The sequence below is a fragment of the Somniosus microcephalus genome, chromosome 1 (genome assembly GCF_052327205.1).
Source record: "Somniosus microcephalus isolate GS21.2 chromosome 1, FLI_Smic_1.0, whole genome shotgun sequence".
Classification (NCBI taxonomy): Eukaryota; Metazoa; Chordata; class Chondrichthyes; order Squaliformes; family Somniosidae; genus Somniosus; species Somniosus microcephalus.
This window is the reverse complement of record NC_140987.1, coordinates 85,780,298-85,805,397: the sequence shown is the minus strand read 5'-3', so window position 1 is coordinate 85,805,397 and position 25,100 is coordinate 85,780,298. Positions and strand designations below refer to the sequence as shown.

General features: G+C 47.0%; 1 protein-coding gene across 1 annotated transcript in view; it reads left to right on the top strand.

The window, feature by feature from the left end:
* Positions 1-340: 340 nt before the first annotated feature.
* The window catches only part of hacd4 (3-hydroxyacyl-CoA dehydratase 4), an 85,195-nt gene continuing 60,435 nt past the window's right edge, over positions 341-25,100 (top strand). Inside the window, exon 1 of the mRNA XM_085984005.1 lies at positions 341-799. Coding sequence (XP_085840131.1) covers positions 648-799 — 152 coding nt within the window. The 5' untranslated portion in view covers positions 341-647. The remainder of the gene's footprint in view (positions 800-25,100) is intronic.

The window sequence follows — 25,100 nt, the reverse complement described above, 5'->3', positions numbered from 1 at the left end:
ATCACCCACTACACCACATTAACTTTTTGCTTTCTGTCAAAATACAGCTGTATTTTGTGTTCAGCAAAATAAGTTGCTTTTAGAAAAATAAGTATTTGTCATTTTCAAATAAACAGTATACCATTATCAAAACAAACCAATTTTCGCAACATCACAGAATCACAGAAACCTCACAGTACAGATAGAGGCCATTTCGGCCCATCGAGCCTGCACTGACACATCCCTCCCAATCCCCGTAACCCCTACACCAACACATATCCCACCCTATCCCCGTAACCCCACGTACTTAATCCCCCTAACACTAAGGGTCAATTTTTTATCATAGCCAATCAACCTAACCTGCACATCTTTGGACAGTGGGAGGAAACCGGAGCACCCGGAGGAAACCCACGCAAACACGGGGAGAATGTGCAAACTCCACACAGACAGTCGCCCGAGGCCGGATTCGAACCCGGGTCCCTGGCACTGTGAGGCAACAGTGCTAACGTTTGAAAACATCACATTTCTTTTCACTGGCTTAGGTTAATAATAAGGGCTTCAGCTCCTCTGCTCTTTGCTCTGCCTGTGTATATTTTTACTAATCAACCGTCTCACCAGATCGCCAGTTTGCCGCTAGTTCTTGTCCTGGAACAAGATACTATCCATACATGGGAATTCTGACGTCAGGCTTCCTGCAAAGTGTGAACTTCCTCAGAAGCTTCAGTGGAAAGCTGACTTTAAAGTGGAGAGTGATGAAACCCAAACTCAGCCCGCAAATGCCTGAGAACCAGGAATCGGCAAAGAAGCCACCCCAGACAAGGTAACTACCGAGCGAGCGTCTGCCGGACACTCGGCTGGTCGCGGGCTCAGAACGGCAGGTTTACTTCAATCTTTGTTAATTTGCCGTTGTTACTTCTGGAAGAAAAATGTTGTTAGGGGGGCGGTGTGGGGTTGATCCGATGTGGAAATGTCAGTTACACGTTTCCTGTAACTGACGAGATCAGGAAAAGGGAGGAGAGTAGGTAGAAGGGAATGAAGAGGCGGCAGGGCAGCCAGGATTTTGAGAGCTTAAGCAAAATGCTCAATACAAAATGTAACATCAGCGGCACAGAGAATAGTGGGTGGTTGGGACTGGGAGTGGTTGCAAGAACATAATTTCAATGAGGGGGTTCCACAAGAGCAAAGCTGGAGCGATTTGTCACCTGAATCCCAAGATGAAACGGTTTCTCTTGTAATCACTTTACTCCCTTTCACAATATCCAAGAGCGCTGGTCACTGGCGAGGCCTCTCATGTAACGGTGCCTTGTCAGAGCCCCAATCACGTTATACATGGCCTGGGATTCAACACTGTCGAAGACCAATACCCAGAGGTACAATTTATTAAAAGGCCAATATCAAGGAGACGAGGAAAATATCATACAACCTGGAAGATAGAAAGACATCTGGCACCTTATCACATGGCTCATTCACTCATGAATTATTTTTGAATATTCAAGCAAATCTAGCAGTCATTGTGTACACTGTGAGGTCCCACAAACGGCAATGAGATGTTTTAGATGTTGGTTGAGGGAGGAATGTTGGACTTTGGGAAAAAATCCTTGTTCTGTTTCAAATAATGCCACAGGAGATTTAATGTCCATCTGAAGTATAGGTAAATGAAGGCTCAATTTAATGTATCAGCCAAACGGCAGCACCTCCAATAGTATAGCACTAAAATACCAGCCTATGTTACATGACCTGGAGTAATTTTTGATAAAGCAGTTCGGGAGCATTTAAACTAGTATGGCAGGGGGCTAGAAACCTATGTAGTGAAATAGAGGAAAGTGAAAGGCAGACAGAAATAAATGGTAAAAGGGTGAGGAACAAAAAACAAAGGGCCAAACTAATTCATAAAAAATGTGAGCATAAAAAAAGCCTGAGGGTTTTATACCTTAATGCGAGAAGCATCAGGAACAAGGTAGATGAATTAGCTGTGGAAATAGAGGTTAATAATTATGATCTAATTGGGATTACGGAAACATGGTTGCAGGGTGAGCAGGGCTGGGAGCTTAACATACAGGGGTATTCAGTATTTAGGAAGGATCGACAAAAAAGAAAGGGAGGAGGGGTAGCATTGCTAGTAAAAGAGGGGATAAATGCAATTGAAAGGAAGGATATTAACTCAGTTAATACAGAATCTATATGGGTGGAGCTAAGAAATAGCGAGGGGCGAAAAACATTAATAGGAGTGGTATATAGGCCTCCAAATAGTAAAATAGAGGTTAGGGAGGGCATCACGAGGGAAATTAGAGAAGCGTGCAATAAGAGCACAGCTGTCATCATAGGTGACTTTAACTTACATATAGATTGGACTAGCCTAATCAGTAAAAATAATGAGGAGGAGGAATTCCTTGAGTGTTTAAGGGATGGTTATCTGGATCAATATGTCGAGGAACCAACTCGGGAACAGGCTATATTGGACTGGGTACTGTGCAATGAGAAGGGACTAATCAGTAATCTTGTTGTACGGGGACCCTTGGGTCAGAGCGATCATAACATGATCGATTTCTCACTCGAAATGGAGAGCGAAGAAATTGACTCAGAGACTAAGGTCCTGAATTTAAACAAGGGGAATTATGATGCCATGAGACGGGAACTGAGTAGGTCTGATTGGACAACGTTCCTGAGAGGACTGGAGGTAGATAAACAATGGCAAACATTTAAAGATAGAATGACAAAATTGCAAAAATTGTTTATACCAATCTGGCATAAAAGGAAATCTAAAAAGGTGACTCAACCGTGGATAACAGGGGAAATTAGAGACAGCATAAAATCCAAAGATAGGGCGTATAAAATAGCCAAAAAAAGCGCCAGAGCGGAAGATTGGGAACAGTTTAAGATAGAGCAAAGGAGGGCAAAGGGCATGATCAAGAGGGGCAAAATAGCTTACGAAAACAAGCTGGCGGAAAATATAAAAACTAACTCCAAAAGCTTTTATAAATATATCAAAAGGAAAAGACTGGTGAAAACCAAAGTTGGTCCATTGCAGTCAGATACGGGGGAATATATAATGGGAAATAAGGAAATGGCAGATCAACTAAATGCATACTTTGGGTCAGTCTTTACGAAGGAAGACACAAAAAACCTCCCTGGGATATCGGGAAAAATAGGGACATTGGCAAAGGAGGAACTGACGCAAATCAATATCTCTAAGGATATGGTGTTAAGGAAGCTAAAGGGATTGAAGGTGGACAAATCCCCAGGGCCTGATAACATGCATCCTAGGGTACTGAAGGAGGTGGCCCTAGAGATAGCGGATGCACTAAGGATGATTTTTCAGAATTCATTAGACTCGGGAACAGTGCCGATGGATTGGAGGGTAGCTAACGTTACCCCACTATTCAAAAAGGGGGGTAGGGAAAAAGCAGGTAATTACAGACCTGTAAGCCTTACATCAGTTGTGGGCAAAATGCTGGAGTCCATCATTAAGGATGAAATAGCGGAGCACTTAGCAAATGGGGACAGGATAGGACAGAGTCAACATGGATTTACAAAGGGTAAATCGTGCTTGACTAATCTATTGGAATTTTTTGAGGGAGTAACTGGTAGAATAGATGGGGGAGAGCCAGTAGATGTGGTGTACCTGGACTTCCAAAAGGCCTTCGATAAGGTCCCACATAAAAGATTAGCATGGAAAATTGAGGCTCATGGGATAAAGGGGAAAGTTTTGGCGTGGATAGGGAACTGGCTGTCAGATAGAAAACAGAGAGTTGGAATAAACGGCTCATTTTCTGAATGGCAGGCAGTAACAAGTGGGGTACCACAGGGATCTGTCCTGGGCCCCCAGCTGTTCACAATTTACATTAATGACCTGGATCAGGGAGTCGGATGCAGCATTTCCAAATTTGCAGACGACACTAAACTAGGAGGTGGGGTGGGCTCAGAGGAAGAGACCAGGAAGCTCCAGAGCGATTTGGACAGACTGGGCGATTGGGCGGATAAATGGCAGATGCACTATAATGTGGACAAGTGCGAAGTTATCCACCTTGGGTGCAGGAACGGGAGGGCAAATTATTATTTAAATGGCAATAGATTGGGAGAGGGGGAAGTACAGAGAGACCTGGGTGTTCTTGTACACCAGTCACTGAAGGCGAGCATGCAGGTGCAACAGGCGGTCAAGAAGGCAAACGGTATGCTGGCCTTCATAGCAAAAGGGTTAGAATACAGGAACAGGGATAACTTGCTGCAGCTGTACAGGGCACTGGTGAGACCACACCTCGAGTACTGTGTACAGTTTTGGTCGCCTCATCTGAGGAAGGATGTTCTTGCCATGGAGGGGGTGCAGCGGCGATTCACCAGGCTGATACCAGGAATGGCGGGAATGACCTATGAGGAGAGACTATGTAGTTTAGGGATGTACACACTGGAGTTTAGAAGATTGAGAGGGGACCTCATAGAAGTGTATAAAATTCTGACAGGTCTAGACAGACTGGATGCAGAAGGAATGTTTCCCTTGGCGGGTGAGAACAGAACTAGAGGACATAATTTAAGGATAAGGGCTAAACCATTTAGGACAGAGATGAGGGGGAATTTCTTCACTCAGAGAGTGGTGAACCTGTGGAACTCATTGCCACAGAGGGCAGTGTACGCCAGCTCATTAAATATATTTAAGAGGGAATTAGATATATTTCTACGGGCAAAAGGGGTTAAGGGTTACGGAGAGAAGGCGGGGACGGGATACTGAATTAAAGGATCAGCCATGATCTCATTAAATGGCGGAGCAGGCACGAAGGGCCGAATGGCCTACTCCTGCTCCTATCTTCTATGTATCTATGTATCTATGTAAACCTTATAGTTTAGAGGCAGGACTGCTAGTGATGCAAATTAAGTCTACTTTCTCATTCTGTTTAGACCCCCTTCTCAAACTGTCCTGCTTTATTCTGCTACAAAACCACTTTTCAGCTGGCTGCGAGCGATTAAAACCATTACCCTGGCACCTCTCTCCAGTGTGCCAGCAAAGAATGGCAATTTATCCTGTCAGGAATGTGTTAAAATCAGACATTTAGCCACCACCCCACCCCACCCCTGCCCCCGCTCCCACCCCCCCCCACCCCCCAACCCCCAGAAATGTCATTTCACACATTGACCCCCCCCCCCAATCTAAAGTTTGATTGCCTGCATGTTAAGAAAACTCCAATCCACAGACATTCTGGGGTGTCTGTTCCCTGCTCGTCTTGCCCCTAAGTAGATACTTAGGGGGAATTTTTCAGGGGGTCAGCAGGCACGTTCGGTGGGGGGTTGGGTGGGGAAAGTTTTTTTTTGACAGCCGGTAGGGAACCTGCTGCAACATAACTTTACATAAGAACATAAGAAATAGGAGCAGGAGTAGGCCAATCGGCCCCTCAAGCCTGCTCCACCATTCAATAAGATCATGGCTGATCTGATCCTAACCTCAAATCTTCTATCACTCTGCATCCACCCGAACCCATGTGATCTCCCGGGAGAGGCAAAAAACCAGATAAAGACCCAATGGCCAATTTGGGAGAAAAAAATCTGGTAAATTCCTCTCCGACCCATCTAGGCGATCGAAATTCTTCCAGGAGATCACTCTGTCCCTATATTTTCTACAGTACTTACCTTCTGTAAAGGCGATCTCCACCCCAGCCAGGAACAGGAATAAAACCATCTCCTGAAATCTAACACAGAATTAAAACACAGTAGGAGCAGAACCAGGCTACACGGCCCCTGGGCCCACTCCACTACCCACAGGGCCATGACCATTCCGAACCTAGACTCATGTCCAATTTCCTGCCCGCTCCCCGTAACCCTTAATTCCCTTTACTTCTAGGAAACTATCTATTTCTGTTTTAAATTTATTTAATGATGTAGCTTCCACAGCTTTCTGGGGCAGCAAATTCCACAAACCTACCACCCTCTGAGTGAAGAAGTTTCTCCTCATCTCAGTTTTGAAAGAGCAGCCCCTTATTTTAAGATTATGCCCCCTAGTTCTAGTTTCACCCATCATTGGGAACATCCTCACCGCATCCACCCGATCAAGCCCCTTCACAATCTTATATGTTTCAATAAGATCGCCTCTCATTCTTCTGAACTCCAATGAGTAGAGTCCCAATCTACTCAACCTCTCCTCATATGACCACCCCCTCATCCCCGGGATTAACCGAGTGAACCTTCTTTGTACTGACTCGAGAGCAAGTATGTCTTTTCTTAAGTATGGACACCAAAACTGTATGCAGTATTCCAGGTGCGGTCTCACCAATACCTTGTACAACTGCAGCAATACCTCCCTGTTTTTATATTCCATCCCCCTAGCAATAAAAGCCAACATTCCATTGGCCTTCTTGATCACTTGCTGCACCTGCATACTAACTTTTTGAGTTTTGTGCACCAGGACCCCCAGATCCCTTTGTACTACAGTACTTTCCAGTTTCTTGCCATTAAGATAATAACTTGCTCTATGATTTTTCCTGCCAAAGTGCATAACCTCACACTTTCCAGTATTGTATTCCATCTGCCAAATCTCTGCCCACTTACTTAGCCTGTCTATGTCCCTTTGCAGGTTTTTTATGTCCTCACTCACTACTTTCCGTCCCATCTTTGTATCATCTGCAAACTTTGATATGTTACACTCGGTCCCCTCCGCCAAATCGTTAATATAGATTGTAAAGAGTTGGGGACCCAGCACTGACCCCTGCGGAACACCACTAGTTACTGGTTGTCAATCTGAGAACGAACCATTTATCCCAACTCTCTGCTTTCTGTTAGAGAGCCAATCCTCCACCCACGCCAGAATATTACCCCCAATCCCGTGATTTTTTATCTTGAGCAATAATCTTTTGTGTGGCACCTTGTCAAATGTCTTTTGGAAGTCTAAATACACTATGTCCACTGGTTCCCCTTTATCCACCCTGTATGTTACTTCCTCAAAAAACTCAAGCAAATTTGTCAAACATGACTTCCCCTTCATGAAACCATGCTGAGTTTGTCCTATTAAATTATGTTTATCCAAATGTCCCGTTACTGTCTCCTTAATAATGGACTCTAACATTTTACCAACCACAGATGTTAGGCTAACAGGTCTATAGTTTCCAGCCTTCTGCCTACTACCCTTTTTAAATAAGGGTGTTACATTAGCAGTTTTCCAATCTGCCAGGACCTTTGCTGAGTCCAGTGAGTTTTGGAAAATTATTACCAATGCATCCACAATCCCTACCGCTACTTCCCTCAAGACCCTAGGATGCAAGCCATCAGGTCCAGGGGATTTATCCGCCTTGAGTCCCATTATTTTACCAAGTACCACTTCCTTAGTGATTTTAATCGTATTTAGTTCCTCCCCCCCTAGAGCCCCCTGTTTGTCCAGTGTTGGGATATTCTTAGTGTCCTCTACTGTAAAGACTGATACAAAAAAAGATGTTGGGTCTGTCAGGGCCGAACAGACCTGACACGCAGTGGCGGAGGAGGCAATTCAGGTCATTATGACCTTGTTAACAGCCCATTAAGAAGTATTTTGAGCTCACCTCACCGTTTTATGAGGTCGCCCACGGGGTCAACGCTGCTCAGGGATCACGTCAGATAAGGAGGTCGGGAGTTGAGTAACCATTTCATTACTTGACAGCTGCAAATGTGCTATAAAAGCTCCCATCTCACAGCTGTTCACTTTCCAAGCTCAGAAGCTGTTGCTTACTGCATTTAGAAGACAGATTGAGCTTTATGCAGGTTGCAAGTGTTTTGAGTAAACTCTGTATCCAGTGTCACCTCATTGGAACACTCTCTCTCACCATTGACAGATTGCTTCTGTCATCTCAACTTCACCTGCCATCTATCACAACAGCATCAGTGCCCTTGAAACTATCTCAACTTGGTCCTCAGAATCCCACCACGATCAGCCCCAACACCAGCAGCACCAGGCACACCAGCAGTACCAACAACAACACCAACCTTCTCCGCAATCAATTGATGTTGCACAGGACAGAGGGCATCAGCACATTGCTGCCCGGGAGGCCAGGGATGGCCTCACCATGGCCAGATTTACTTGACTTGATGCTGTACACCCTGGCTGCCAAATAATGTGCCAGGTTGGCACCACCCCACACCAACAACATAAAGCATCCCTACAATGCCCAAGCCATTCCTTTCACACTCATCACCATTGCGGGGGGTACCGTTATGTCTCACCATTCACTGCAACTCACTAAGCCACTTCCAAAGGTGCACACAGATCTGTCCAAGAATGCAAAGTGTTGAAAATAAAGGTTTCAATGTTTGACAGCACATTAACAGAAACTTTACATGAACATTGCATAAAACACCCAAGTGCCTACCTTTGTGTGTTAGTTGTTATGATTGGACTAGGATGGGGGTGAGTGTGAGGGGTGGCTAGTGAGATGGGGAAGTGATAATGTAGATAGAGAGGGATGGGTGGAGGTGCAAGGTAAGTTGGTATGAGTAAGGATGTGCAGGTGTAGGGTAGGCAAGGCAGAGCGATGGAGATATGATGAGTGGCACAGGTTGAGTGTGAGTGTGGCTTTGCAGTAACGCGACGTCATCAGACCCACTTCCTTCAATTGGCCGGCAAATGTGCTGGGCGGGCTTAACAAGCCCAATCAATGTAAAATAATTCTGCAGAACAGGATGGAGCCAGCAGTGGAGTTGGGACCCGCCACCAACGTCGCCCGCCCCGGACCTGCCGAGGTTGGGGAAATTTTGGCCTTAGGCCTCTGTGAAGAGTCCTTCCACATAATTTACCTGTTTCTAAATTCACACTGACAGGCGCTGTGAGAATTTGGGATTCTTTTGTTTCTTTTGCTTTAATGAGTCAACTAAGTTTGCAAACTTTTAATGGACAGATAATTCTGGTAGCATGCCCATGATTTTCTGATATATGCCACCAGCAAGTGAGGTTCAGCACTGTGAATTTGGACAATTACCCCCATTGTTCAATTTTGATTACTGAACCATATCAGTATCTTGCTGTATCTTTTTGTTTCTGTATATTATTTCAACTGCAAATAAATGTTACCAAGTAGCATAGCCTGTATGCATTGGTCTGGCAGCATAGATAATGGGAGGATGTGGTGGGCATTCCACGTATTTTTCTGTGTGATATAACACGATTAGGAATTAATTGTTAAACTTGAGTACGCTAAAACTTGCACAGCAGAGAATAAAGACGCTGGTTTTGTTTTATAACGGACTGATGCGCTTATGTAAATTGCTGTCTAGCTATGAACATGAATAAAACTTCTGGAAAAAAGTTTGAACAAAGATATGTAATTTAGCACAACTGGCACTGTCATTGTGGAAGATCATAGAATAGCTGATGCAGTAAGCGCATACAAACATACAAAGAGGAGTGAGAAAAGGCCAGCAGACACGAGTGCTCACCCTATTTAATTAGCAGGTGCAACCTCCTACACCATCCTCTCCAATCGTTAATAATACTAATTTCTGGGGGAGGCAAAAAATAGAGAAAAAACCTGTGACCAATCTCAGCAATGACATCGGGAAATTCTTCTCCACCTCTCTAAAGCAAGCAAGCTCCAAGAGACTATGGGGGTCATTTTGCCAATGGGGGCACGTTGGAGGCGGGACTGCTGCTTGTCGGGTTTTAGTCCTGCCTCCACCGACTTGTGGCCAACCCACGCTATTTTCCCTTGATTGACCTTGTTAAGCCCACCCAGCGGACTTAGCAGGCCAATTAAGGGGAAGCCGGTTACAGAGAACGTCAGCGTATGACGTTTCATCTGCCAAAATGAGAAGCTGTCAAACACTGACATTCCCTGTTGTTTGGTGAGTTCTTGTACTCAAGGCTCACCAATCCTCTTTTGTGTGCAGAAAGCAGACGGCTGTTGCATCGGAGAATGCAGCAGCCATTCTGTCATCTTTGCCATTGAGATGCCGGAGCCTCCGCATCCCCAACGATTGAAGCCTGCAAGGTAAGGAAACTTTTTCTATCACCTTTCACTCACCTCACATAGTTACCCCTCCACACTTGCACCCATCACTCACCTCCACAGTGCACTTTTGGACCCCTCCGGCCCCTGCAGACTCACTGCTCACCTCGCTGACCCTGGTGGGGTTTCCCGACGTTGGGAAGCCCGCACCTCTGCTGGAAAAATGGGGATAACCCTCTTAACTGCCTGTTAACCACCTGTTAACAGGCAGTTAAGTGGCTGTAATCTCCTTCCCGACTCCAGGAGATGGGACCCGGCGTGGGTCGGGTACACGCCTCCTGGGAAGATGGCATGGAGGCAGGGTGGGGCCAGGATGGATACCTGCACCTAGATTCTGCCATTTTCCTGGCAGTTCCGCCTCCAAACCCGCCTCCCCAGGGCTGACAAAATTGCCCCCTTTGTTTATGGTACATCATGAGACATATAGAAACATAGAAGATAGGAGCAGGAGTAGGCCATTCGGCCCCTTGAGCCTGTTCCGCCATTTAATGAGATCATGGCTGATCATCTAAATTCAGTACCCTGTCCCTGCTTTCTCCCCATATCCCTTGATCCCTTTAGCCTTAAGAAATATATGTAATTCCTTCTTGAATATATTTAATAAGTTGGCCTCAAATGCCTTCTGTGGTAGAGAATTCTACAGGTGCACCACTCTCTGGGTGAAGAAATTCCTCCTCATCTCAGTCCTAAATGGCTTATCCCTTATCCTTAGAATGCAACTAATCTCTGCATCCCCAGTATGCGCCAGTACCCATAGAAACATAGACTGTACAGGACCAGAAAAGAAACTTTCTATTTGTTGGCCTGGTCTCAAAGATCACAGAGGCACTTGCTGCAGGCTGCATCTCCTGTGTTGCTGTTAAGGCAGCCTGGCCCTAGCTTTTTTCTGCCACATCTGCAGGCATATGAGGGGCTGGCAGGAGGGCACGCACATGGTACATAAGAACATAAGAACATAAGAAATAGGAGCAGGAGTAGGCCAATCGGCCCCTCGAGCCTGCTCCGCCATTCAATAAGATCATGGCTGACCTGATCCTAACCGCCAATCCACTATCACAGAACCATCTCCTGAATCTAACAGAATGAGACACACGAAATAGGAGCAGGATCAGGCTACACGGCCCCTGGGCCCGCTCCGCTACCCACAGGGCCATGACCGATCCGAACCTAGATTCATGTCCAAATTCCTGCCCGCTCCCCGTAACCCTTAATTCCCTTTACTTCTAGGAAACTGTCTATTTCTGTTTTAAATTTATGTAATGATGTAGCTTCTACAGCTTTTTGGGGCAGCATATTCCATGGACCTACCACCCTCTGAGTGAAGTAGTTCCTCCTCATCTCAGTTTTGAAAGAGCAGCCCCTTATTCTAAGACTATGCCCCCTAGTTCTAGTTTCACCCATCATCGGGAACATCCTCCCCGCATCCACCCGATCCAACCCCTTCACAATCTTATATGTTTCAATAAGATCGCCTCTCATTCTTCTGAACTCCAATGAGTAGAGTCCCAATCTACTCAACCTCTCCTCATATGTCCATCCCCTCATCCCCGGGATTAACCGAGTGAACCTTCTTTGTACTGACTCGAGAGCAAGTATGTCCTTTCTTAAGTATGGACACCAAAACTGTACGCAGTATTCCAAGTGCGGTCTCACCAATACCTTGTACAACTGAAGCAATACCTCCCTATTTTTATATTCTATCCCCCTAGCAATGAAAGCCAACATTCCATTGGCCTTCTTAATCACTTGCTGCACCTGCATACTAACCTTTTGAGTTTCGTGCACCAGGACCCCCAGATCTCTTTGTACTTCAGTACTTTCCAGTTTCTTGCCGTTAAGATAATAACTTGCTCTACGATTTTTCCTGCCAAAGTGCATAACCTCACACTTTCCAGTATTGTATTCCATCTGCCAAATCTCTGCCCACTTACTTAGCCTGTCTATGTCCCCTTGCAGGTTTTTTATGTCCTCCTCACTCACTACTTTCCCTCCCATCTTAGTATCATCTGCAAACTTTGATATGTTACACTCGGTCCCCTCCTCCAAATCGTTAATATAGATTGTAAAGAGTTGGGGACCCAGCACTGACTCCTGCGGAACACCACTTGTTACTGATTGCCAGTCTGAGAATGAACCATTTATCCCAACTCTCTGCCTTCTGTTAGATAGCCAATCCTCTATCCATGCCAGAATATTACCCCCAATCCCGTGATTTTTTATCTTAAGCAATAATCTTTTGTGTGGCACCTTGTCAAATGCCTTCTGGAAGTCTAAATACACTACGTCCACTGGTTCCCCTTTATCCACCCTATATGTTACTTCCTCAAAGAACTCCAGCAAATTTGTCAAACATGACTTCCCCTTCATAAAACCATGCTGACTTTGTCCTATTAAATTATGATTATCCAAATGTCCTGTTACTGTCTCCTTAATAATGGACTCCAAAATTTTACCTACCACAGATGTTAGGCTAACCGGTCTATAGTTTCCAGCCTTCTGTCTACTGCCCTTTTTAAATAAGGGTGTTACATTAGCAGTTTTCCAGTCTGCCGGGACCTTTGCCAAGTCCAGGGAGTTTTGGAAAATTATTACCAATGCATCCACAATCCCTACCGCCACTTCCCTCAAGACCCTAGGATGTAAGCCATCAGGTCCAGGTGATTTATCCGCCTTGAGTCCCATTATTTTACCGAGTACCACTTCCTTAGTGATTTTGATCGTGTTTAGCTCCTCCCCCCTTTTAGCCCCCTGTTTGTCCAGTGTTGGGATATTCTTAGTGTCTTCTACTGTAAAGACTGATATAAAATATCCATTCAGTGTTTTTGCCATCTCCATATTTCCCACCATTAATTTCCCGGTCTCATCCTCTAAGGGACCAACATTTACTTTAGCCACCCTTTTTCTTTTTATATAACTATAAAAACTCTTATTATCTGTTTTTATATTTTTTGCTAATTTACTTTCATAATCTATCTTCCCTTTCTTAATCAATCTTTTTGTTATTTTTTGCTGTCTTTTAAAGCTTTCCCAATCCTCTATCCTCCCACTAGATTTGGCTACCTTATATGCCCTTGTTTTTAGTCGAATACTATCCTTAATTTCTTTACTTAGCCACGGATGGCTGTCTTTTCTTTTACACCCTTTTCTTCTCAGTGGAATATATTTTTTTTGGAAGTTGTAAAATAACTCCTTAAATGTACACCACTGATCATGTATCGTCTTACCCTTTAATCTATTTTCCCAATCTACTCTACTCAATTCCACTCTCATACCTTCATAGTCTCCTTTATTCAAGCTTAGCACGCTTGTTTGACATCCAACCTTCTCACCCTCTAATTGAATATGGAATTCAACCATGTTATGGTCACTCATTCCAAGGGGATCCTTTACTAGGACATTTTTAATTAATCCTGTCTTGTTACACAGGACCAGATCTAAGGTTGCTTGCCCCCTGGTCGGTTCAGTTACATACTGCTCAAGAAACCCATCCCTAATACATTCAATGAACTCATCCTCAAGGCAGCCCTGCCCAATTTGATTTGTCCAATTAATATGATAGTTAAAATCCCCCATAATTATAGATGTTCCCTTATTACAAGCCTCAACTATTTCCTGATTGATACTCCGTCCAACAGAGTTGCAACTGTTCGGAGGCCTATAGACTACGCCCACTAGTGTTTTTTTCCCCTTATTATTCCTTATCCCACCCAAACTGTTTCATTATCCTGATCCTTTGACCCAATATCATTTCTCTGCATTACAGTGATTCCTTCCTTTATTAACATAGCCACCCCACCTCCCCTTCCTTCCTGCCTGTCCTTCCTGATCGTTAAATAACCTGGTATGTTTAATTCCCAGGCATTGTCACCCTGCAGCCATGTTTCTGTAATGGCCACAAGATCATACCCATATGTAGTTATTTGTGCCATTAACTCATCTATTTTGTTACGAATGCTACGTGCATTCAGATAGAGAACTTTCAAATATGTTGTGTGACACTTAGTTCCTGCTTTTGCCCTTTTTATTACTTTACCTTTTACTCCATACCTTCTGCCCCTTCCTGACACGCTCTGGTTTTTAATTTCCCCACTGCTACCTAAGTCTATGACCTTCTCTGTTGTCATTTTTATTATTTGCTCTCTAGGAACCAACCTCCCCCCCACTAGTTAGTTTAAAGCCATCGCTACAGCCCTAGTTATATGATCCGCCAGGACTCTAGTCCCAGCACTGGCCAAGCGAAGCCCGTCCCAACGGAACAGCTCCCTCCTGCCCCAGTACTGGTGCCAGTGTCCCAGGAAGCAAAACCCATTTCTCCCACACCAGTCTTTGAGCCACGCATTTAACTCTCTAATTTTATTTGTCCTAGCCAAATTCGCTCGTGGCTCAGGTAATAATCCAGAGATTATTACCCTTGTGGTTCTGCTTTTTAATTTGGCCCCTAGCTGCTCAAACTCCCTCAGCAGAACCTCCTTCCTTGTCCTATCTATGTCGTTGGTACCAACATGGACCACGACAACTGGATCCTCCCCCTCCCACTCCAAGTTTCTCTCCAGCCCAGAGGAGATGTCCTTAACCCTGGCACCGGGCAGGCAACACAGCCTTCGGGACTCTCGCTCTCGGCTGCAAAGAACTCTATCTATCCCCCTAACGATACTATCCCCTACCACTACAACATTTCTTTTAACTCCCCCCACTTGAATGGCCCCCCGCTCCACGGTGCTGTGGCCAGGTTGCTCATCCTCCCCGCAGTCCCTGTTCCCATCCTCACAGGGAGTAAGAGCCTCGAACCTGTTGGACAAGTGCAAGGGCTGCGGCTCCTCCAACACTACCTCCTGGGTCCCCGTACCTGCCTCACTTCTAGTCACACCATCCTGACTCTAGCCACGGACTACATCTGAATTAATTAATCTAATTGGTGTGACTACCTCGTGATACACAGAGTCCAGGTAACTCTCCCCCTCCCTGATGTGTCTCAGTGTTTGAAGCTCGGACTCCAGCTCTTCAACACGGAGCCGGAATTCCTCGAGCAGCCAACACTTACTGCAAATGTGATCACCGTGAGCATCAATGGTGTCCACCAGCTCCCACATATTGCAGCAGCAACACATCACCTGATCTCCCATTCTATGTAATTAATTAAATTTGATATTATTTTTAAATACCCTCTGTCCCGATTCTAGATGATGAATATCGCACCTTAGAAACTATAAACCAAAGAGATTTAAGCTTAAAAAGGGAGAAATACTTACCAACAAATCACTTACCCACTTTCTGGTGACGTCACACTTGGATTATTTTTTACCTCTCTCCTTCCCTCCGAGTTCCCTGACTGGAGACTGGTACGCCTTACCTGGTCTCTGGGACTTGTGAGAGGCAGCATCTGGTACATGTGAGAGGCAGCATCGTCACCTATTAGATCGATTTTGTGGTCCATTGGTTGACTTTTTTCAGGAGGCTTGACCGTACATCACCATCTGTAGCCATCTCCTAGTTTCCCTTCTCTTTCTGGCTCAGCTACGTGGCAAGGGCTGTTGGTCTCATGCCATGGTTGGAAGCCTGAGAAGCACACCATGGCAGTACACTCCACAAGTTATGGAACCTCTACTAATGTTAAGACTTCCACTCTTAAGCTTTTTATATTTACCTCTCTGGCAAAAGACAAAGAACAGCCCTTTTTACACCTTGGGGCGTTTTACTATTTTTTTTTATATACCTTAAATTTCACTGAAAACCCCCTTTTCCAGGTTCAAACCTTACTGTCCAATTAAGAATAGTTAACTGGGTAACGTGAGTCCCTTACAATCTGTCAATAAATGTTGTCTGGCATCTATCAGAAATTATGTATGGTCAAAGTTTCGCATGAGAAATCAGAACATCCAGGCCGTTATATTACAAGTTGTAAACACGTAACTTCCCTCATCGGGCAACAAAAAAAAGGAGTTTTTTTCACACCCGATGACTCCAAGAACAATGGATGATATCTTAGAATTAAATCAAAGTTCAAATACAAACAATGTTAAGAATGACATTAAAGAATTAGAACCAGAACTGTATTAAAAAGGAAACAATCCAGCATTATCAGAACATTCTTAACATCCATAGCAGGCATCCATAGCAGGGTAAACACAGCTAAAGCCATGCTGTAATAAGACAGTCTCTGCAGACCCACTTGACTAGTTTTTGCAAACAAAAGGATTCATCTGTTAACTTCAGTGTTAGCTGGGAGATAGTTTTATGATACTGTATGGCTCCAGGGCTCCTTCCCCACAGATGTGTGGAACAATCTTTTGTCCTGCTTTTCCAGGATGCATTGTTAACTTTTCAGATTTCCCAGAATTCCATATTGTGGTTCAAGAGCCTACTATGCTATAGCACCCCATGATTTAGGGTCCCCTCTGTGCAATACTCTCTTGTGCTCCTAGGGTCCCCTCTGTGCAATACTCTCTTGTGCTCCCAGACCAGCCTGTATTTTTAACTTTTTAAAATTAGTTTTCTGTCTGTCTCAGTTGACTTTGTTGCTGTTCTCCCCCACTTTGCTGCCACTCCCAACCACTTAGTAATTTTGGAAGTGGTTTGGATATTGCATAATGGGTAACTACTATGATCCAAATTTGTACTCTTAGAGGTTGTATTACATTGGATTTCATACATTAAAATCAATTACAAAATACTGACAATTATCAAATCTGAAACAGACTTTAATATGAACAGCCAGACAATTGATGACCAAGGAACAGTATTATGTAATGAAACTTGATGTAAAACCTCCACATATGTACAACAGGACAGTACCAAGAACAAGCACAAGAAATGGTATGACATCATGGGAGCAGCTGCATGTGAATCTTCTGATGTAATTGTCTAAATCCAAAGCAGGAAGTGCATTAATAGATTGGGATAATCTAAACAAAATCTGCAGAATAGATTCATTACACACTGTGGAACAATCAAAACAGAAAACATTGATGTTTTTGCAGGTAAACACTTCTCTCACAGTAGAAAATCAATGTTGGATCTTGTGGCAACACGCCACCACTGGACATAATCCGCTCATGGCGGCACGGACAGTTTAAGCAGACGCCCCCAGCCGGGGGCCTTTTCCTCCAGCAACTTGTTTCCCGCAGGGACAGGCTGCCGGGAGCACTTCCTGTCTGGGGAGTATTTAAGTGGTTGCGCTGGCTTTTCCAGTTTCTCTTTGCCATGAGGTTGATTAAAGCAGTTGTGTTTCACCCACTCTGGTCTCGACTCCCACGTTTGCCACGGTATCTCAACACTGGTGACCCCGACGCTCAGGACGAATCCTAAGCCAGCATGGCGGATACAAACGCAGTCACGGTTAAACTACCGGACTTTTGGGAGAACCTGGCCGAGGCCTGGTTCATTCAAGCCGAGTCCAGATTCCGGCTGAAAAACATTACAGTCGACACCACGAAGTACGACTACCTCGTCGCCTCTCTCACCTACGCCACAGTCCCCAAGGTTTGGGCAGCGCTGCAGGATCCACCAGTGGAAGGCAAGTACGAACATCTGAAGGCCGCGCTCCTTAAAAAATTTCAAGCGTCCTCTTACCAGCGCAACTGCCAACTCCTCGACCTCCCCGGCCTTGGTAACGCTTCAGCGTCGGATCTGCTTTCCCACATGCTGTCCCTCTCAGACGACAAAAACCCCGGCGCCCTCTTTCGCACGCTTTTCATTCGGCAGCTCCCCGCCAGCATCCGCCCGCTCATTGTGGAGTCTGGCTCCACAAACCTGAATGAGATAGCCGAAAAGGCTGACCGGCTGCACTCTGCGTAGACCGCCCGCGACATCGCGCCTGACCTCACGGCAACGACCACGCGGTCTCCCCGGCCCACTAGGCCCGACCGCCCTACCACTCCGGGTCACTGCTACTACCACACCCGTTTTGGCATTAGGGCCCAACGTTGCACGCCACCGTGTACTTTCAAATCCCCCCCCCCCGCACCGGCCCCCACGATGGCCGCGGGGCAAAAGGGGCCTCTACTGTACGTCACCGAGGACAGCACCAACCACCGATTTCTGTGCGACACGGGCCCAGCACAGCATCACCCCCGCCTCCGCCCTCGAAATCCAACGCGGCGCACTGGGTATCACGCTGGCCGCAGCCAATGGCTCTGACATCCGCACATACGGCACCCACATGGTCACGCTTGACCTCGCAGGCCGCCGCTACCGCTGGGAGTTCCTCACAGCCAGGGTCCTCTGCCCACTCATCGGCGCCGACTTCCTACGCGCCCATGGCCTCCTTGTCGACATTCCGAGGCACCGCCTCGTCGACATCAATACTATGGCCCCCATCCCTGGCGCATTCACCCCGGCCCGTTCAGCCGGCCTGACGACCTACTGCCTCGCCAGAGCCACGGACGACTACTCGGCACTTCTAGCCGAGTTTCCCGCCCTCACTAACCCGACCTTTTCGGCCAAAGCCACCAAACACGGTGTGGAGCACTATATCCCCACCACCGGCCCCCCGGCTTCTGCCCACGCCCGCAGACTCAACCCGGCCAAGCTGGAAATCGCACGGGCCGAGTTCACCACCATGGAGCAACTCGGCATCATCCGCCGCTCCAGCAGCCCTTGGGCCTCGCCCCTCCACATCGCCCCCAAGCCCGGCGGAGGCTGGCGCCCCTGCGGGGACTACCGCCGCCTCAACGACGCCACCACCCCCGACCGATACCCGGTGCCGCACATCCAGGACTTCTCGGCCCGACTGGCCGGACGAACCGTCTTTTCCAAGGTCGACCTGGTGCGCGATTACCACCAAGTCCCCGTACACCCCGCGGACATCCCCAAAACGGCCGTCATCACCCCATTCGGCCTGTTCGAGTTCCTGAGGATGCCCTTCGGCATCAAGAATGCAGCCCAGGCTTTCCAGCGCCTTATGGACTCAGTCCTCCGGGACCTGAACTTCCTATTCGTCTATCTAGACGACATTCTCGTGGCCAGCTCCTCCCAACAGGAACACCTTGAACACATTCGCATCCTGTTCGGGCGCCTAGCCCAACACGGGCTCATCCTCAGCCCGGCGAAGTGCCAATTTGGCCTAGCCGAGATCGATTTTCTCAGTCACCACATCACCCCTGCTGGGGCCGTCCCCCTGCCCAACAAGGTGTAGGCCGTCCAGCAATTCCCCCGCCCCAAAACCATCAAGGGCCTCCAGGAGTTCCTCGGGATGGTGAACTTCTACAACAGGTTCATTCCCAGAGCTGCAGCCCTCATGAAGCCCCTATACGACTCCCTCCGAGGTAAATCCGGCAAGATGGCCGTAGCCTGGACCACTGACACGTCAGCCGCCTTCGACGCCACCAAAAACGCGCTCGCCGACGCCACCCTGCTCGCGCACCCGAGGGCCGATGCCCGGGTCGTGCTCACCACCGACGCCTCCGACCACGCGGTCGGAGCCGTGTTCGAGCAGTGGGTCAATGGCGTGTGGCAGCCACTTGCCTTCTACAGCCGCCAACTGCGCCCCCGGAGGTCAAATACTCTACTTTCAACCGCGAGCTCCTCGCGCTCCACCTGTCGGTCCGCCATTTCAGGTTCCTCCTGGAGGGCCGCCCCTTCACCGCGTACGTGGACCACAAGCCGCTCACATACGCGATGGCCAAGCACACCGAACCCTGGTCCGCTAGGCAGCAACGCCAGCTCGCGGCCGTGTCCGAGTTTACTACGGACATCCAGCACGTCTCCGGTAGAGACAACGTTGTCGCCGACTGCCTTTCTCGTCTCGCCATCTGCGTGAATCACCTCGCGGTCGACTACGCGCAACTAGCAGCGGCCCAGCTCACGGACCCAGACCTCCTCTCGGTGGCTACCAGCCTGCCAGGGCTACGCCTAGCCAAGGTCGCGCAGGGCCCGAAGCCACGGCAGTCACTTGCGACGTCTCACTCGGCCAACCCAGGCCGGTCATCCCTGCAACCTGGCGCCGCCGCATCTTCGACGCGCTACACGGGCTCTCCCATCCGGGTTCCCGCGCATCCGTCAAACTCCTCTCCCAGCACTTCGTCTGGCGTGGCCTCAGCAAAGATGTTCGGACTTGGGCCACCTCCTGCCTCGCCTGCCAATGGGCTAAGGTACAGCTACACACAAAAGCACCCCTGGGAGACTTCGAGGTACCCAACCGCCACGTCGACCACGTACACGTCGACATCGTCGGTCCTCTGCCGCCATCGCAAGGCCAAACTTATCTCCTCACGATGGTCAACCGCTACACACGCTGGCCTGAGGCAGTGCCACTGACCTCCACCACCACAGCCGACATCGCCAGGGCATTTGTTAACACCTGGGTCGCAAGGTTCGGCGTACCAGCCGACATAACCTCCGACAGAGGCGCCCAGTTCACCTCCGAACTCTGGACGGCCACAGCACGCAACCTCGGGGTGACGCTCCACCGAACCACGGCGTACCACCCGCAGGCCAATGGGCTGGTGTGAACGCTTCCACAGGTCACTCAAGGCCTCACTCCACGCCGGCCTGCAGGACAGTACCTGGACTGACCGACTACCGTGGGTGCTACTAGGCCTACGCACCGCGGTCAAGGAAGACCTCCAGTCCTCGGCAGCGGAGTTAGTCTACGGACAACCGCTGCGCGTACCAGGCGAATTCCTCCCGGAGGCTACCACGCCTTGGTCGGCCGAACAGCAGCGGCTCAACTCTTTCTCTTCCGCTCAACAGTTCGCCCCACTTCCGGTCAACCGACACGGTGAACTCGCACCTCACGTCCCGCCAAACTTACAGCAGGCACGCTTCGTCTTCGTGCGACACGACGCGCACCGCGGACCCCTGCGACCCCCGTGCGACGGACCGTATGAGGTACTACAAACTGGGGACAAGGTCTTCAAGCTGCGACTCAGCAACAGGGTCGACACAGTCTCCATCGACCGGCTCAAACCAGCACACACAGAACCAGGGGAACAGGTCCCCGTGGCCCGGCCTCCAACTAGAGGCCGTCCCGCCAGCAAGCCAGCACAGCCGGCGGCGAACCGCCCGGCCCCACCAACTAGACCGGCGACCACTCAGAGCCGCTCCGGCAGAACCATTAGACCACCGTCACGACTCGTCCACTCCTCCTAAGCGGATTCTGGGGGGAGCTCTGTGGCGACATGCCACTACTGGACATAATCCGCTCACGGCGGCATGGACAGTTTAAGCAGACGCCCCCAGCCGGGGGCCCTTTCCTCCAGCAACTTGTTTCCCACAGGGACATGCTGCTGGGAGCACTTCCTGTCTGGGGAGTATTTAAGTGGTTGCGCTGGCTTTTCCAGTTTCTCTTTGCCATGAGGTTGATTAAAGCAGTTGTGTTTCACCCACTCTGGTCTCGACTCCCACGTTTGCCGCGGTATCTCAACAATCTTACCATTATAGTCCTTAAGAAAGAATAATTTGGGAAAAAAACCTCAAGCATGACATGGATGGGAATTCAATTTTTTTGGTACAATAACAACAAATGAACTGAACATTGATCTTCCATGCTGTCTGGGACTGAACAACATAAATGCCATTTGCCTACATAACAAGAGTCACTACACTTCAAAAAAGTATTCATTGTGTCAAAGCACTTTGAGACAATTTGACATGATGAGCCACATTATAGATGCTGCTATTCTTCTATTCTGAGACATAATCCACCTATAGTGTTATCACGGCGTAAGAACATGCTATTTAATGACGGTAACCATGGTACCAGAATGTACTTACAAAGCTGGATTGTTTTCTTTTTGATACAGATCTGGTCTAATTCTTTGATGTCCTTATTAACATTGTTTGTTTTTGAATTGTGATTTAATTCTCTGATATCATCCGTTGTGACAAATTTCCATTGCTTAATTAATGAGGGAAGTTAAATGATTACAGCTTGTCATATAAGTTAGCCCCTGATAAAGGTTACTAAATAACCTTGTAACAATAAAAATCCTTTCATGCTGGCAGAGGTGGTGGTGTTCCCTAACAGCGGTATGGGAGTACTTTCACCACATGGACTGCAGGGGTTCAAGAAGACGGCTCACCACCATCTTCTCAAGGGCAACTAGGGCTGGGCAATAAATGCTGGCCTTACCAGAGATGCCCACACCCGACTGAATTAAAAAATGTAATTTTATTATCAACCTGATATAAAGACGTTGAAGGGACAACACTGGGCCAAGCTGAAGCAATGTGAGAAAAAAGTAATGATACAAGTCAGAAACAAAAACTAGCAGATTATTGACTTATCACTTCAGAGCTGATTGATAGTAAAAGTTTAAAAAAGTTTTGAGTTGGTCACACTTCAGATGTGACATTTCAAACTTTGTTACAAATGCAGAAAAATATATAAAGAAAAAGAAAGCCAATCAGTTTTTACTGTTTTTTTCTGACCTTGGGGAAGAGCCAGGGATTTACAAACAGTTACCAATCTACAGAAAATCCTCGAATTGACCTTAGGATATGCCTGTTCACAGCTATTAGACCTTTGGCCTTAAGAGGAGAATGTATCTTATCTGGCTTCAACATGTTCACTCTGTGGTGTTCCTCAGCTTCCCATCAACTGTATTCTTAAACTTTATTTTTGATAGACTGGTAAAGGGGAACTAGTAGTTTGAAGTATAATTTGAAGTTTCATCATTTCACTTTCAGCTGCAGTACTAAAGCAATATGAGCTAATTAGTGATTAACACTTGCACGGTAGAGCTGCTGCGGTCTAGACTGGCACTAATCATTCTGCGATACCTTATAAAAAGCTTAACCTGACAGCATGTTTGTGTTTAGTCACCTGACAGAATGTTTTATTTTTAGTAACTATTAAAGAGTCAGAAGCAAAAATCCTTTAGGCCTAGAAATTCAGGGGTTTAACACTGGCCATTACCGCCGGATTCGGGGGGGAAAAAATGGTGGTTACTGTACTTTTGCCCGCTGCTGGCTGGTCCCACGGCAGCCGCCATTTTCGGCAGGTTGGCAGCGCTGCTGTTGCCTGTGCTCGCCAAAAGTATTGTACTTAGTCAGAGCATGACGTCAATTGGCATGCAACGACGAGTTGATTCCCGCTCATCCATTTTGGATATCGCTGCTCCTCTTGCCGCCCTCTCTAAAGCATTAACAGCCATGAGGACATTTCAGCTGCCAAATGTCTGGCAGGACTTGGCAGATTTTAGATGAAGATGGAGGCTGACAAGTGGAAAATAGCTCAGATGAATGCTGGAACTTCAAATGCCTCCTTTGCTAGGGTTCTCCTTTTATACTTACAGTTTTTTGCCCATCAGTGGGGGAGGTTTCATTTTCTGGTGGCTTTCCGGGAGGCCTACAGTTTTTGTGGGTCAGTAAATCAATGGGTGAAATCTTGTGGAACAAGCTTTTAGTTCAGAACTGAACAACTGTACAAAACTGCAAATCCCTCAGTGTATTCCCAGCAAATAAAAAGAGCAAATTCCTAAAGCGCATCAGAGTGGCTAGAACTCCATTGCAATGTTTGAAGATCATCTCTGATAAGATCTCTTTAATCTTTATGATAATGTCACCAGCATGTTACCCCCTAGCAAATCTGGACTCAACTGCTTAAGATTTAGGGATATCAAAATCAACACAAAATTTTTTACAATTATATTAGGAAAAAGAGGGTAGTCAGGAGCAAAGTTGGCCCCTTAAAAACTGAAAGCGGTGATATTATCAATGGTAATAAAGAAATGGCGGACATGTTGACTAATTACTTTGTGTCAGTATTTACAGTAGAGGAAGAGGATAGCATGCCGGAAATCCCAAGGAAACTAATACTGAATCAGGGACAAGGACGCAATAAAATTAATGTAAATAAAATAACAGTAATGAAGAAAATAATGGCACGGCACTAAAGAGTGACAAATCCCCAGGACCAGATGGTTTCCATCTTAGGGTTTTAAAGGAAGTCGATGTGCACATTGCAGATGCCCTAACTACTATCTTCCAAAGTTCTCTCGATTCAGGAACCATTCCTTTAGATTGGAAAATTGTGCATGTCACTCCGCTATTTAAAAATGGTGAGAGGGGGAAATCAGGGAATTATAGACTAGCTAGCCTAACATCTGTTGTCGGGAAAATGCTAGAGTCTGTAATTAAGGATAGGGTGACAGAGCACCTCGAAAATTTTCAGTTGATCAGAGAGAGCCAGCATGGATTTGTGAAAGGTAGGTTATGTCTGACAAACCTGATTAATTTTTTTGAAGAGGTGACTAAAGTAGTGGACAGGGAAATGTCTCGGGATGTTATTTATATGGACTTCCAGAAGGTATTTGATAAAGTCCCACATAAGAGACTGTTAACTAAGGTAGAAGCCCACGGAATTGGGGGCAAATTATTGACCTGGTTAGGAAATTGGCTGAGAGGCAGGAGATAAGCAGTAGGAATAATGGGCAGGTACTCAAATTGGCAGGAGGTGACTAGTGGTGTCCCGCAGGGATCTGTGTTGTGGCCTCAACTATTCACAGTATTAATTAACGACTTAGATGATGGCATAGAAAGTCATATATCCACATTTGCCGATGACACAAAGATAGGCAGCATTGTAGGCAGTGCAGATGGAAGCATAAAATTACAAAGGGATATCGACAGATTAAGTGAATGGGCAAAACTGTGGCAAATGGATTTCAATGTAGGCAAATGTGAGGTCATCCACTTTGGACCTGAAAAGGATAGAACAGGGTACTTTCTAAATGGGGAAAAGCTGAAAACAGTGGAGGTCCAAAGAGACTTTGGGGTCCAGGTACATAGATCATTAAAATGTCATGAACAGGTACAGAAAATAATCAAAAAGGCTAATGGGATGCTGGCCTTTATATCTAGAGGACGGTGGCATAGTGGTTAGCACTGTTGCCTCACAGCGCCAGGGACCCGGGTTCGAATCCGGCCTCGGGCGACTGTCTGTGTGGAGTTTGCACATTCTCCCCGTGTTTGCGTGGGTTTACTCCGGGTGCTCCGGTTTCCTCCCACAGTCCAAAGATGTGCGGGTTAGGTTGATTGGCTATGATAAATTGACCCTTAGTGTTAGCGGGATTAAATACGTGGGGTTACAGGGATAGGGTGGGATATGTGTTGGTGTAGGGGTTACGGGGATCGGGTGGGATATGTGTCGGTGCAGGCTCGATGGGCCGAAATGGCCTCTATCTGCACTGTGTGGTTTCTGTGATTTCTGTGACTGGAATACAAGGGGGT